The sequence below is a fragment of the Alligator mississippiensis genome, chromosome 3, assembly GCF_030867095.1.
Source record: "Alligator mississippiensis isolate rAllMis1 chromosome 3, rAllMis1, whole genome shotgun sequence".
Lineage (NCBI taxonomy): Eukaryota > Metazoa > Chordata > Crocodylia > Alligatoridae > Alligator > Alligator mississippiensis.
In genome coordinates, this window is record NC_081826.1 from 166294425 (window position 1) to 166307799 (window position 13375).

A 13375-nucleotide genomic window follows, 5' to 3' on the forward strand; every position below is an offset into this window, starting at 1 on the left:
TTACTGTGCAGTAAGCCCTCATAGCATTAACAGCATTTGCAGAAGTGCCCAGAATATGGTGGTTCTGAAGAAACAAGCACCAAGTGGAGACTTGGCTGAGTCCAATAAATCACCTCCACTTTTAACCTCTAAGCCAGTACTTCAATGCAGAGTCCAACAAAGTGAATGGCTGATAATTAACTAAGATGCCTCATCTCCAACCCTTCTACAAAGTTTGAGTTATGACAGTTCTGGTTTTCTTATAAAACAGTGTCTTACCTGCACCCTATTTGTGAAAGATCTGATGGTCAAAAGGGTCGCTCTTAACATTTAAATACATACTTTCAATGAAGAACTTGCAATAACAATTTTCATTTGATTATGTCCTTTGATTATTATGATTTACTTTTTATATTGAGAAAGCACCTAGAGATCTCAGCCAGAACAGAGTCCCATTGTGCTTGATGCTATCCAAAGATTTCTATCCTAAACAGATCCTGCTCCAAAAGACTAGACATACTAATGGAGCAGCCAGTAGACAAGGGTGGGAAGATAACAGACATAATACAATGTCCACAGTTCTTAGCCAGTCAGGTATAGTGACTGCAGCTTGCCTCCTGCCATTATCACATATCATTTCTCTCTTTGCATTATAGAAAGAAGGTGAATTTAGAGGACAGTGAGAGGGAGGTTAAGACGGTGCACAGGTGTGACATTTTGTTATAAGATGATGGCAGTAATTATATAAGAATAACTGGTGGGAACTCATCACATGGAATGATAGGTGATGGGCTTTGAATAGCATCATGCTTCATTAAAATGTAGCTTTAAGAGAAGAAGTTGTTATAATCCCCACAATATTTCCATTATAATTTATGGGCCAGCTTCTCACCTGGTGTAAAGTATCATAGTCCTGCTGAAAACAATGGAGATAACCCTTCTGCCTGAGGATTTCATTGCATAACTCTTGCATGACCTTGTAAATTAATTATTTGCTATCCGGCCACTGACTGCATATTTTGTTGTTCTTCTTAAAATAATGTAGAGAGCACTGCCTTGCGGTGAAGGATCTCTACTGCTTTAAGGAATGGCTTGCAATGGAGGAAAATTCCCAGAAGGGAATTTATAAGCCTGGACTAATGCTGCTGACTCTTCCTGAATGCAACAGGCTTCCCAGCCTACACCAAGACCCCAAGGCCTGCACTAGGATTCCATACCTTGGTAACAGAATTGTGCTGTCAATTTGCCTTCCAGCTGTATGAAATGGGGCTGAGGCTTAGCAACAGTTTGGGGAGGAGGGGGAGGCCTGACCCACCTTCCAGTGGAGTTGGCAAGTAATAAGACCAATGTGTGACCTGATTTATAGGCTAATGATGAGGCACCCTCTTTGCAGAGAAAAGGGACTCCATACAGGATTCTCCCTAGGACTGGAGGGTTGTGGTTTGAAGTGGGAGAATTCATCCTCCTTCCACTCAGTAGTAACTGCAGAGGAAAGCTGATATACCTCAGTTCTTCTCCCAAGGATTCCCCTTTTTTGTGGGGGGACCTGTGGTATCAGTGTCTGGAGTGGATTGGGGAATCCGGTATAACTCCCAGGGAGTCAGATTGCCAGGGAGAGGAAGCAACTTAAGACCATGAGACTTCTGTCTGCAGTCTACTGGTTTCCCTGGAGGTATAAACAGTTTGAATCAGCAATGGATTTGGCCCACAGTGGGTGCATCTACATGCCATTAAGTCAATGTGGTAAACTCTGGTGCAGTTCAGTTCATGCAGGAGAAAACTGCTTCTGAGTGAGGGTTTACATATGAGCCTGGGATGGCAGCACTTTGAGCTGGGGCAGAGCAGCCCCGGGCTGACAAGGGGCCCAGGAAATCAGCCTCAGGCTCTGGCTGGTGGTGCCAGGGCTGGCTATGGCACAAGGGCTAGGTGGCAGGCAGACCCTGTGCTTTAGCACCCTTGTGCCCCAGCCAGCCCGTCACCATCTACATGTGTGTTTTGATGAAGTAAATTACTCTACTGTAGGATAGTACTGTCCCAGACTTAATTTACTGTTCCCTATGTGTAGACTATACCGCTTTACTGTGGAGCTAATTAGTTAACTGCAGAAAGCACATGTGTCAATGCACCCAGTGGGCATGTCCAGATGAGCATGGTCATTTGTTTCCCTAAAGACAAGTAGCAGCGGCACACCTTGTGCTACTGCTACTTGTCTCTGGGGAATGCCCATGCCATGTGGGCTTTGGCATGCAGCAGGTTACCGTGGGTGGTGTAAGGGAGGCTGGGGCCAGCAACTGTGCTGAGCCTAGCAGCCTTACCTGGGGTCCTGGGGGCTGCAGCCATGGCAGGAAGCCTGGCCAACAGCTGTAGTGTGGCTCTGGTCATGCAGGCTCCAGTTTTGGGCAGTGCATGCTGCTGCCATGTGTGCTTCCCTGTTTTTTTTTTGGTGTAGGTTTTTTTGACCCTGGGATCTCCCAGGGTCAACCTCCTCCCCTGTGCTGCAAGGTAGCAGCGAGGGGAATGCCAGATGGATCTGCGACAACATACACTGCAAGTCTTTGCCCATCTGGCCATGGCCAGTATGTTTATTTATTAAATCATGGCATCAGACATCCTCTAAAAAGTGGCAATTGTAGAATATGAAATTTACAAATAAAATCAACACTGGAAGGAAACCACAGGTTCCTAATACCAATCTTTAGAGTTGGAAGGGGCCTTTGAAGGGAAGTGCAGCCTTGCAATATATCCAGCTCTACTTTACCCTGTGTTTAACGTGTCAGGTTCTGTGCAAAAGAATGATGGCAAAAGCAGTCATCAGTTTATTTGAGCTGAGACTGATGTTAGAAGACCTAGCCCCCTTTCCAAAACCTGATCTCAAAAATGGCCTACTTGAAAAGATCAGGTTTATTGTGACAGTACTGTCATTTCAAACACCTGCGGTAGTAGCAGAAAAGCAAATAATCAGCATATTGCTGGGAAAGAACGTTTCTTCTTGAGAGGTAGTTAGCCTTGTTAGTCTGAAGTGAGGCAGAAGGCAAGGCAGGGCAGTGTAGCACCACAAAAGACTAACGCATTCAGAAATATGTAAGTTTTTGTAGGCAACAGCCTACTTTGTCAGAAGTTTCTGATGAAGCATCTTCATCGTAGCACCCGACAGAGTAGGTTGTTGCCTACAAAAGCTTATGCATTTCCAAACAAGGTAGACTCTAAGGTTCACCCTGCCCTAACTTCTCTCTAATCTGTGAGAGAACTGATAGTAGCTGTGCTAGTGACCAAGCTCTTACTTTAACAAATAGACTATCAGTTGCTTACGTACTGTCTGTCTTTTTTTTTCAGATTTTAAGAAGGAAAATATAACCAGTAAGTAGATTCCCTTATGATTTACATCTAGATGCCTTGAATTGATAGATGCAATGTTGCCAGCCCTCAAAACATTTGGGGCCATTCCACCTTTTTGGTACCTAAGTGAATGGAGGCATCTAACTGTGATTCAATTCCACCCTGCCCGAGTACCTAAAACAACATTAATGCAAATGTTGGGTTGCTCTTTCTCCTTCTTGATGCCTTTTGTAATTTAGTCTTCAGGCTGACCTGATGGTGGGTAACAAAAGCAAACAGTTTTTCAGGGATTCAAGCAAGGTGGAACAGGAATATACGTAGGCACTTAATAGGTGGAGGAAGATCTGACCCTTGGTGTTTTAATTTGAGGCCCACCTGGAATCAGCCACTAACCCTCTATTTTTCAGGTTTCATTTGAGAGAGAAAAAAATAAGTTTCTAGGCTTTGGGGATGTGGAGAATTGTGACTCCCTAAACATTTCAATATCAGGAGGCAAAAACCCAGCACAACAATTTCAGTCCCATGTTTTGAGGAGGCCCTGACTCCTGGTTTGTGAACCTTTGGTGGCTGGCAATGCTGACAATATTTCAGGTTTAAAATATTTGCAGCCTATGTTTTTGTTATGGCCAGGCAATATTTTTGTAGTATGATACTTCTGTGCCTACTCTGGTGCCTCTGATTTCATAAACTGAGCAGACCTTTACTTTACTGTGGACTAAAATGTGTGTATGCAACCCCTCATTCTGGCACCTGAAGGCTCATTTTTAAAGACAGTGAGTTAAGCTCTGCTGCCACTTAATGTTCTGTAACCCTTGAGAAGTGCTCAGATACTACAGCATGCATGCATTCAATGGAAAAATCAATAGAGTAAAAGTAGTCTTTTCTCTATAAATTTTCTTTAAGGGTTTGCTTCTAGTATCAGCTACTCCTCCCCTGCTCCTTGTTACCATAGTGCATCCCTTTTATGGTGTGCAGGGAGAACTGGCTTAATTCACTGCAGCTGCCCCGTCCCTGTTACTTGGACAATCCTTGCATTTAAGGAATACATACAGCTGCGGTTATTCCTTTGTGCAAAAGGAAAGAGAGCAATGTATATACATGTGCATGCCTGTGAGTGAGTCACCCCCACTATACTTCTCTCCAGACAGATTTTTTAAATGCTGTGTCAGGTCAAAAGAAGGGCTGTGTAAACATGCTACCTTTTAGCTTTTTGTCAAGAGTACTCTGCATCACCATCTTATTCAGCTGATCTGTTCTCTGTGTTTATTTAATCTGATCTCATGGCATTAGGTACAAAACTAAGATTTTACTCCTTTTTTATTATGGTACCATTGTCAGGTCCATGGAGTTATTGGGACTTGTTCTCACCAAATGTCCTACTCAGTCTATTCCTTTTGTAGTTAAAAGGGTTAATAATAATATAATAATAATAATAATAAAGCCAGAAAATACAGTCAGTGTCCCAAAGAGTTTAGCATGGGGTTAATGTACCTAAACCCACTAGATGCTTTTGAAAATTCCCTAAATTCCTTACAGCCAATTCTTTACAATTAGATAAACAAGTCTAGTAAATAATACTTTTTATGTACAAGGTTGCATTAAATTGTTAAATTCTAATAGCTTCCCTTCTTTTTTCCTAAATTTTAAAAGGAATGGTTCTTTTTATGTGGTGGAGCAGAGGCGGGCAATTATTTTGGGTAGAGGGCTGCTTATTGAGTTTTGGCAAGCCATCAAGGGCCGTGTGACAGGCAGCCCAGGGCAGATACATATTCATTTTCTAAAATTTTTAGGAGCCCCATGGGCTGGATAGAATGGCCTGGTGGGCCACATCTGGCATTTTGCCCACCCCTGTGGTGGAGTTTAACAATATGGATTTGTTACATATATCTGTATATGAAATTTATAGAGAAGTGATTCTTAACCAGGGTGTTGTTGGATCCTTCTAAGGGTGATACGAGACGTCATGCAATATTAGCACTGTTAACTGGGCAAAAACCTACACCTGATTCACAAGAGTAACTGAGAGATTTCAAACAGGAATTATCGGCATCAAAAACATTCTGACCTGTCTTTCTGAGGTCTTTGCAACAGAAGAATTGCTGTGTTTTTTTCCATTGTCAAAAAATGAGTAAAGCTAAGAGCTGGCATTTTCCAAGGGGTGCCTTAAGTCTAACAAGGGGTGTCTTGAGTCTAAAAAAGGTTGAGAACCATGTTACAGAGATACTCTTGGTACTGTTTAAATGAAGGGGAGCACAAAAGGGGAGCACATAAAAAGTGGAAACAAGGTGAGATCACTAAAGATGAATATACCTCCTCTGCTCGTGCTTGTAGGGAGGCAGTTAGACGGGCCAAAGCTACCATGGAGCTGAGGATGGCAACCCAAGTAAAAGACAACAAGAAATTGTTTTTTAGATATATAGAGAGTAAAAGGAAGGCCCAGGGAGGAATAGGACCCCTGCTAAACGGGCAGAAACAACTGGTGTCAGACAGGGGGGACAAGGCTGAACTCCTCAACGAGTTCTTTGCCTCAGTGTTCCTAAGCAAGGGGCACGACAAGTCTCTCACTGGGGTTGTAGGGAGGCAGCAGCAAGGCGCCAGACTTCCATGCGTAGATCCTGAGGTGGTGCAGAGTCACTTGGAAGAACTGGATGCCTTTAAGTCGGCAGGCCCGGATGAGCTCCATCCGAGGGTGCTGAAGGCACTGGCCGACATCATTGCAGAGCCACTGGCGGGAATATTTGAACGCTCGTGGCGCACGGGCCAAGTCCCGGAGGACTGGAAAAGGGCTAACGTGGTCCCCATTTTCAAAAAGGGGAAGAAGGAGGACCCGGGGAACTATAGGCCAGTCAGTCTCACCTCCATCCTTGGTAAAGTCTTTGAAAAAATTATCAAGGCTCACATTTGTGAGAGCCCGGCAAGGCAAATTATGCTGAGGGGAAACCAGCACGGGTTCATGGCAGGCAGATCGTGCCTGACCAATCTAGTCTCTTTCTATGACCAGATTACGAAACACCTGGACACAGGAGGAGGGGTGGATGTCGTATACTTAGACTTCAGGAAGGCCTTCGATACGGTATCCCACCCAATACTGGTGAACAAGTTAAGAGGCTGTGACTTGGATGACTACACAGTCCGGTGGGTGGCGAATTGGCTGGAGGGTTGCACCCAGAGAGTCGTGGTGGATGGGTCGGTCTCGACCTGGAAGGGTGTGGGCAGTGGGGTTCTGCAGGGCTCGGTCCTTGGACCGATACTCTTTAATGTCTTCATCAGCGACTTGGACGAGGGAGTCAAATGTACTCTGTCCAAGTTTGCAGATGACACAAAGCTATGGGGAGAAGTGGACACGCCGGAGGGCAGGGAACAGCTGCAGGCAGACCTGGACAGGTTGGACAAGTGGGCAGAAAACAACAGGATGCAGTTCAACAAGGAGAAATGGAAAGTGCTGCACCTAGGGAGGAAAAATGTCCAGCACACCTACAGCCTAGGGAATGACCTGCTGGGTGGCACAGAGGTGGAAAGGGATCTTGGAGTCCTAGTGGACTCCAAGATGAACATGAGCCGGCAGTGTGACGAAGCCATCAGAAAAGCCAATGGCACTTTATCGTGCATCAGCAGATGCATGACGAATAGGTCCAAGGAGGTGATACTTCCCCTCTATCGGGCGCTGGTCAGACCGCAGTTGGAGTACTGCGTGCAATTCTGGGTGCCACACTTCAAGAAGGATGAGGATAACCTGGAGAGGGTCCAGAGAAGGGCAACTCGTATGGTCAAGGGCCTGCAGACCAAGCCCTACGAGGAGAGACTAGAGAAACTGGACCTTTTCAGCCTCCGCAAGAGAAGGTTGAGAGGCGACCTTGTGGCTGCCTTTAAATTCATCACGGGGGCACAGAAGGGAATTGGTGAGTATTTATTCACCAAGGCGCCCCCGGGGGTTACAAGAAACAATGGCCACAAGCTAGCAGAGAGCAGATTTAGATTGGACATTAGGAAGAACTTCTTCACAGTTCGAGTGGCCAGGGTCTGGAACGGGCTCCCAAGGGAGGTGGTGCTCTCCCCTACCCTGGGGGTCTTCAAGAGGAGGTTAGATGAGTATCTAGCTGGGGTCATCTAGACCCAGCACTCTTTCCTGCTTATGCAGGGGGTCGGACTCGATGATCTATTGAGGTCCCTTCCGACCCTAACATCTGTGAATCTATGAATCTATGAAGGTCAGGGTTGCAATGGAGGGAAGTGAAGGGGATAAATAAGATGAAGATTTCAGAGTGACTGGAACCTGAATGCATCTCATTTACACTAGTTTAAATCCATCTCCTCCTTTGGAGTTACACTAGATTAACTCTGCTGTAATGAGCTAAGAAGCAGTTCCAAGTGAATGGAAGTCTAGGTAGTCTCTTAAGTGGAAGGCTAAGCTGCTTGGCCATGTTAATGCTCCCAAGGCTTCCCTGCTTCTAATCAGGAGTTATCATCATTACACTGCTGCAGTGCATGGTCTTACTTTCCTTGTTCGAATGCTCTTTGTCCACAGCAAAGTGCTACAAAGGCAATGGGCGGTTCTACCAGGGTCCTGTCAATGTCACAGCCTCCGGTGTTCCTTGTCAGAGGTGGAGCGAGCAGGTAAAGAATCCATTTCTTCAGATCTAAAAGAATGGCTGAATGTATAGCCCAGTTCTCAGAGTCAGGCACGCACATCCCACTGAAAGGGAGTTGGACCCATGTTCCCTTAGGATGCTCTAAAAATCCTGGCTTAACTATGTAACAGGCCTAGAGCCTCTTTGAGAGCTGTGGCACACTCAACTCTGCTGTAGGAAGTGTGGGAAAAGATGGCATGTGTGATAGCCAGGCCTGGGCCAGCTGCCTGCAAAGCATCTCCCTGCAGCATGACAGCCTGAAAACTCTTTGTAATTATGCCAAGTGCCAGTGACCCCAATGTGGGATGGTATGGCAGCTGCAGATCATTTGGGAACAAAAGGTCCCTTATTCCTGGGCCTTGTACCCCATAGCAGCAAGCAAAGGGTACAAGAGCCACAGCGCTAGCTGCACGCTGCTGAAGGATTCCCTTATGCTGAGATGACCACTCTGTGTGGCTTCTGCTACACAGAAGAACCATTACAGTAACGCTTTCAATCATTTCATATGGCCTAATAAAGATATAATCATTACCCACCTGAAGACTCATTACCAAGGCACTGAGCAAATTCTGTAGAGACTGAGAAGCAGAAGCGAGGTACTTAAATGGGGTGTCTTCATTCACCAATTAAGTAGGTGTTTTACAGTGTTAGCATTTCACATCAATGGCTGCCTCGCTTACATTCGGAAAAAGAGTAATCTAATTTCCTTCTCACCACAAGGCACCCCATTTGCACAGAAGGACCCCTCAGGTTTTCCCAGAGCTCTTCAATGCCGAAAACTATTGCCGTAATCCAGGAGGTGAGAATGAGCGACCCTGGTGTTACACAAAGGATCCCTCTGTAAACTGGGAATACTGCAGTGTTCCTCTTTGTGGAGATGGTAAGGGACTGCGGCTGACAACTTTGGACAGCAGTTCTCCTTGTAGGATTCCCATTAAGCACTGACACATAAAAACCTTCCAGGTCTGTTTTACCCTAATAGTCACCTCAATGTTTTTAGCTATTTGCAATGACTTCAGAGGGAACACAATATAGCCCTTCAAGTTCAGAGTGCTTTACCAAACAACCCAGCCTCACAGAACCCTTGACTAACAGATATTTCTTCACATTACAGATGAGAAGTGGGGGCAGAGAAGCCAAGTGTTTTGCTCTTGTAAAGCACAACACAAACTATGGTCAAGGAGAGGGGAACTTAGAATAGAATATGGTGAAACATTTTGGGTGTAATTTTCATCATTGATGAAAAATACAGATTCAGGTTGAATGAAATATTTAATAAATCCATGTATATTTTGCCAGGTTTATTTCAGTAAAAAAAAACAACCCTGAAACAATGTTGAAAATCCAAATGCTTTGTTTCTTCATTTTTATAAACAAAATCTTTTTGATCTTCAATTTTGATTTTCTATTTTATACACAAAACCCCCTAAAAAAACCCTCTGAAAATGAAACGTTTGTATCCAACACTGTATCCAACCTCTGGCCATTTTATTTTTGCTACTGGCTGGTTTGCTAAAAAATCCAATTCTTCATATATGTTGGGATTTTAAACTATCACAAGAATACCAAACTGTTCAAAATACACTTTAACAAAGGCTTCTTTTCCCCCACTTTCATGAAGCAGAGGTCAGAAACACGGGTCTTCATGAACTGAAGCTACCTTGCTTTGGCTGCACTCGAGAAGGAATGAACAAGGCAACCTAATTTAGTTTTCCTTCTAAGTCCTGGTCATTGCATTTACAAATTAGCTGACTTCTGGGATGGCCCTGAGAGAGCTAACTTAATAATTACTTGTATATTCATGGTGGGTTATTTTTTTGAAAGGCATAACCACACTAAGAATTTTTGACATCACAAAATGACCTTGACAACAGGCTAATGTTACAAGCATCTTTTAAGAAAAGTCCAATAGCATTTCAGAGGGGTGCACTCACTGTTTTTGTTTTCATTACAGCCTTCTTTACACAAGGAACTAAAAACCCAAGTGCAGAGACTCCAAATCTCCCTCCTCCTCCTTTCTCCCCTACATACTCCATGACTGTCATTATTTCCATCATCTCCAGCTTTGCACTGATAGTGATCTTCATTATTGTTGCTCTTATTTGCTTCCGGAGAAGAAAACAATGGAAAAACAAAAAGAGGTATGACCTAAGATTTCTTGGTGCAGGCAAGGAAAGAGAGCTATCAATAGTCATAAGTCACGTAGAATTTACCAAAGCAAATTCAGCTTTGAAACAGGAATTGTAGATGTAATTTCAGTGCTCATTAAGTTGTGATACAAGGAAGACATGTAAGTTGTCCTCAAATATTTGTTTTGTAGTCTGAGTGGAAAAGTCATAAGAGTAAACTGATTAAATCTACTTTAGAAGTCCACATTTTCTTTCGACCAACAGGCTTGCACACTCTGTTCAATGTCTGTTTTATATTAAAAGGTGATCATGCAAAGGGAAATATTAAATTGTAAATGCTTTGGGGCAGAGAGATGTCTGCTAGTACCTGCCATAGAGTTCTCAGTCTGACTGAAACATCTGGCTGCTACTTGAAAATGAATATCATATTAATAATAATAAGATTCTGCATCAAGCAGATTGAAGATCCTCATATTCTTCCCTGGGACCCGGGGACAGGGAACAGCAGCAGTCTGCTTCCCTTATGAGTCTTTTGGAGAATGTTGATGCTTGTCCAGTGTTACAGGTCTCCTACATACTTCTAGTTAAGGAGAATGGTATTTGATTTTAAATTCTCAGCACAGCGAAACAAGGAAATGGTGATTTCAGCTAGAGTACAGCCAAGACAGCCATATGAATTTTGCTACAGCTGAAACTAGTTGGGACTTGATGTAACCCTAAGAGATTGTTTAACAAAGGTACCTGGCCACATATGTAAACAGTTAAGCAAATTCATTGGTTCGGTTCTGAATGGAAAAAAAAGTTCTGGTTTTGCAGGCAATTGACAGATTAAAGCAGCATTTCCCAAACCTTGTGTGTTTATGTCCCACTGTAGGCAGTCAGGTACTCTCATGCCTCTTGTACTTCAACTACTGCCTCTGCTTCCCTTGCTGCTGATTTCCCCCACTACAGATACCCCTCACCAGCTGCTGTCACTGGCAAGGGGAGACAATGGTAGCTGAAGTGAGGACAGGGTGTGACAGAGGCTGAAGTAGGGAAATACTGCTGTGATTCACATGTTCCCATTAGGAAATGTTCAGGTCCACCCTGCCTCCCCTGGGGGGCAGGGGGGGCATGCATCACAGTTTAGCAAATGCTGAATTAAAGAATCAGTTGTGCAGATCAAGCATGGCTTTGAAAGTAAGGACCAGGTCTTCTAGGCCATATTTGCCATTCTAAAATTGTAAAACTTTCCTCCTTGGCAAGAACACTATTCAGTAGATTATTGGACATTGTTAAGGGTTGAATGATCAAAGGGGAAGAAAGGAACAGAAAAAGACTCAAATAAATACAAAAAAGAGTCTTTGAATTAAATTTCTCCTGTTGCCAGGCATTACTCTACAGACTTTTCAGTGAATACACAAGACATTATCTAGACATGAATCCTCATCCACTTAAAGCAAATTCCACAGCCTCAACCCTAAGCCTCTGTGGTTAATAGCCAACAGTGTTTATGAATCAGACCAAGGATTTTTCCAGCCTAGATTCCTTCTGTTGTCAAAAACTGAAAGGCGCCTTTTTTGTAAAGGCATGTCAATGTGCAGGGCACTTTGTTTATTATTCAGGATAATGCTTCCTGGGTATCATTGCTTTTTGTAGGGTTCTCAAAGACTTTTAGGTCTTCTGTCTCCATATTGCTGCTCCACAATACCAATATTGCGTATTATGGTAATATTGGTACCATAATACGCAATATTATTACGTATAATAATTATTACATATATATGGTCCTAAAACCTCTTAAACAGACAAATATTTCTTGCTCACATGGGTCATTCCATTGCTACCTCAACATGACTAATCATAGGAGAAAGAGATCAGCCCCATACGTGAGGATGTACTAGATTGGATTCTGGCCTGGCAAGCTGACAGGCTCAGCCCAGAAATAAGAAGAAAATTGGAAATGGATCAGAAGTAACGATTCAGTGTCATGAGACAACAGTACACAATTAATAAACTAAGGACAGATGGCAAAATGCCCAATAAAGCAGGGTGCTCATAGAGAGGTGCATAGCTCCATGTTAAGGGGTGCTATGCATCAAAGATAGTCCCCAAGTACAGTTTCACCTGAGTGTGCCATGCTGAACATGGACATGCTGGCAGGAGCACAGAGGGCATGGCAAAGACAAGAGGCCCGAATCTGCTGAAATTCCCATTCTTGTGGCAAATCATTTCTGCCACTGCAGACTAGGGCAAGAAGCGATAGGCTGTCTTTTGAAGGATTGCAACTGACTCCACATATGCCAAGAGGCCCTGTGGGGTCTTTTTGTACCACATTTCTCTAGTCATCCAGGGTCAAACATCAAATGAGATGAAAAAATGTTGTCACCTGGCAGAGTAATATCTACATGATTTCACCTAACCATTGATTCCTTGTCCCTCAATTCAGGGAATCAGAGGCACCAGCACTTACAACTCTTCCCTCCGAGCTCTTACTGGACAGACTTCATCCTAATCCTATGTACCAGCGTATGCCACTTCTCCTGAATCCTAAATTGCTCAGCCTGGAATATCCAAGAAACAACATTGAATATGTGAGGGATATCGGAGAAGGAGCATTTGGAAGAGTCTTTCAAGCAAGGTAAAGGTCCTGCTAGTGAGTACTCCCTAGTGCTCACAATTAGATGCCATAACTGTCTGGCCAGAGTACTGAAAACAGGAAACCACTGGCTCATATACTCAACGTGCCATAGAGAAATGCATAATTCAAATAAAAGTGAAATCTTCATATATGAAAGCATAAGAACAGCTCACTTATTTCTATTGTTAATCATTTTTTCATTGTTATTTAGCAAAATAGTCTTGTAAATGTCCCCATTCTCCTCCTGTTTATTAGATAGGGAAGGTCAGGTACTCCCACAAAACCAGTTTAAGGTGGCAGCTCAGTTTATCATGCATTGAGGACAATTATATAACTCTTCCTGTTGTTACTGAGAGTGATTTGTTGTGATGATATTGTATGCTTCAGGATTTTCAGTTTTGGGCCCCACACTTCAAGAAAGATGTGGGCAAATTTGAAAGCCCAGGGTAGAGCAGCAAAAATGACAAGATGCCTGGAGAGCATGACTTATGAAGAAAGATTGACTCTGAGGGTGGGCAAGCATTGGAGCAGGCTCCCTAGAGAAATTGTAGAATCTCCATCCCTAGAAAATGTCAAGAGCAGGTTGGACAGGCATTCGGCTGGAATGGTTTAGTCTGGGATCATCCTGCCTTGAGTAAGAGGCTGGATTAGGTGCATGGCATAACTAGGGCAGGGCAACTGGG

At 43.7% G+C, this 13375-nt stretch overlaps 1 protein-coding gene across 1 annotated transcript in view; it reads left to right on the top strand.

Annotated features, from left to right (window-relative positions):
* Positions 1-13375, top strand: part of MUSK (muscle associated receptor tyrosine kinase) — an 88889-nt gene that overhangs the window by 61790 nt on the left and 13724 nt on the right. Inside the window, exons 10-15 of the mRNA XM_006270630.4 lie at positions 1025-1200; positions 3313-3336; positions 7841-7929; positions 8664-8823; positions 9898-10084; positions 12501-12692. Of these exons, the coding sequence (XP_006270692.1) occupies positions 1025-1200; positions 3313-3336; positions 7841-7929; positions 8664-8823; positions 9898-10084; positions 12501-12692 (828 nt within the window). The remainder of the gene's footprint in view (positions 1-1024; positions 1201-3312; positions 3337-7840; positions 7930-8663; positions 8824-9897; positions 10085-12500; positions 12693-13375) is intronic.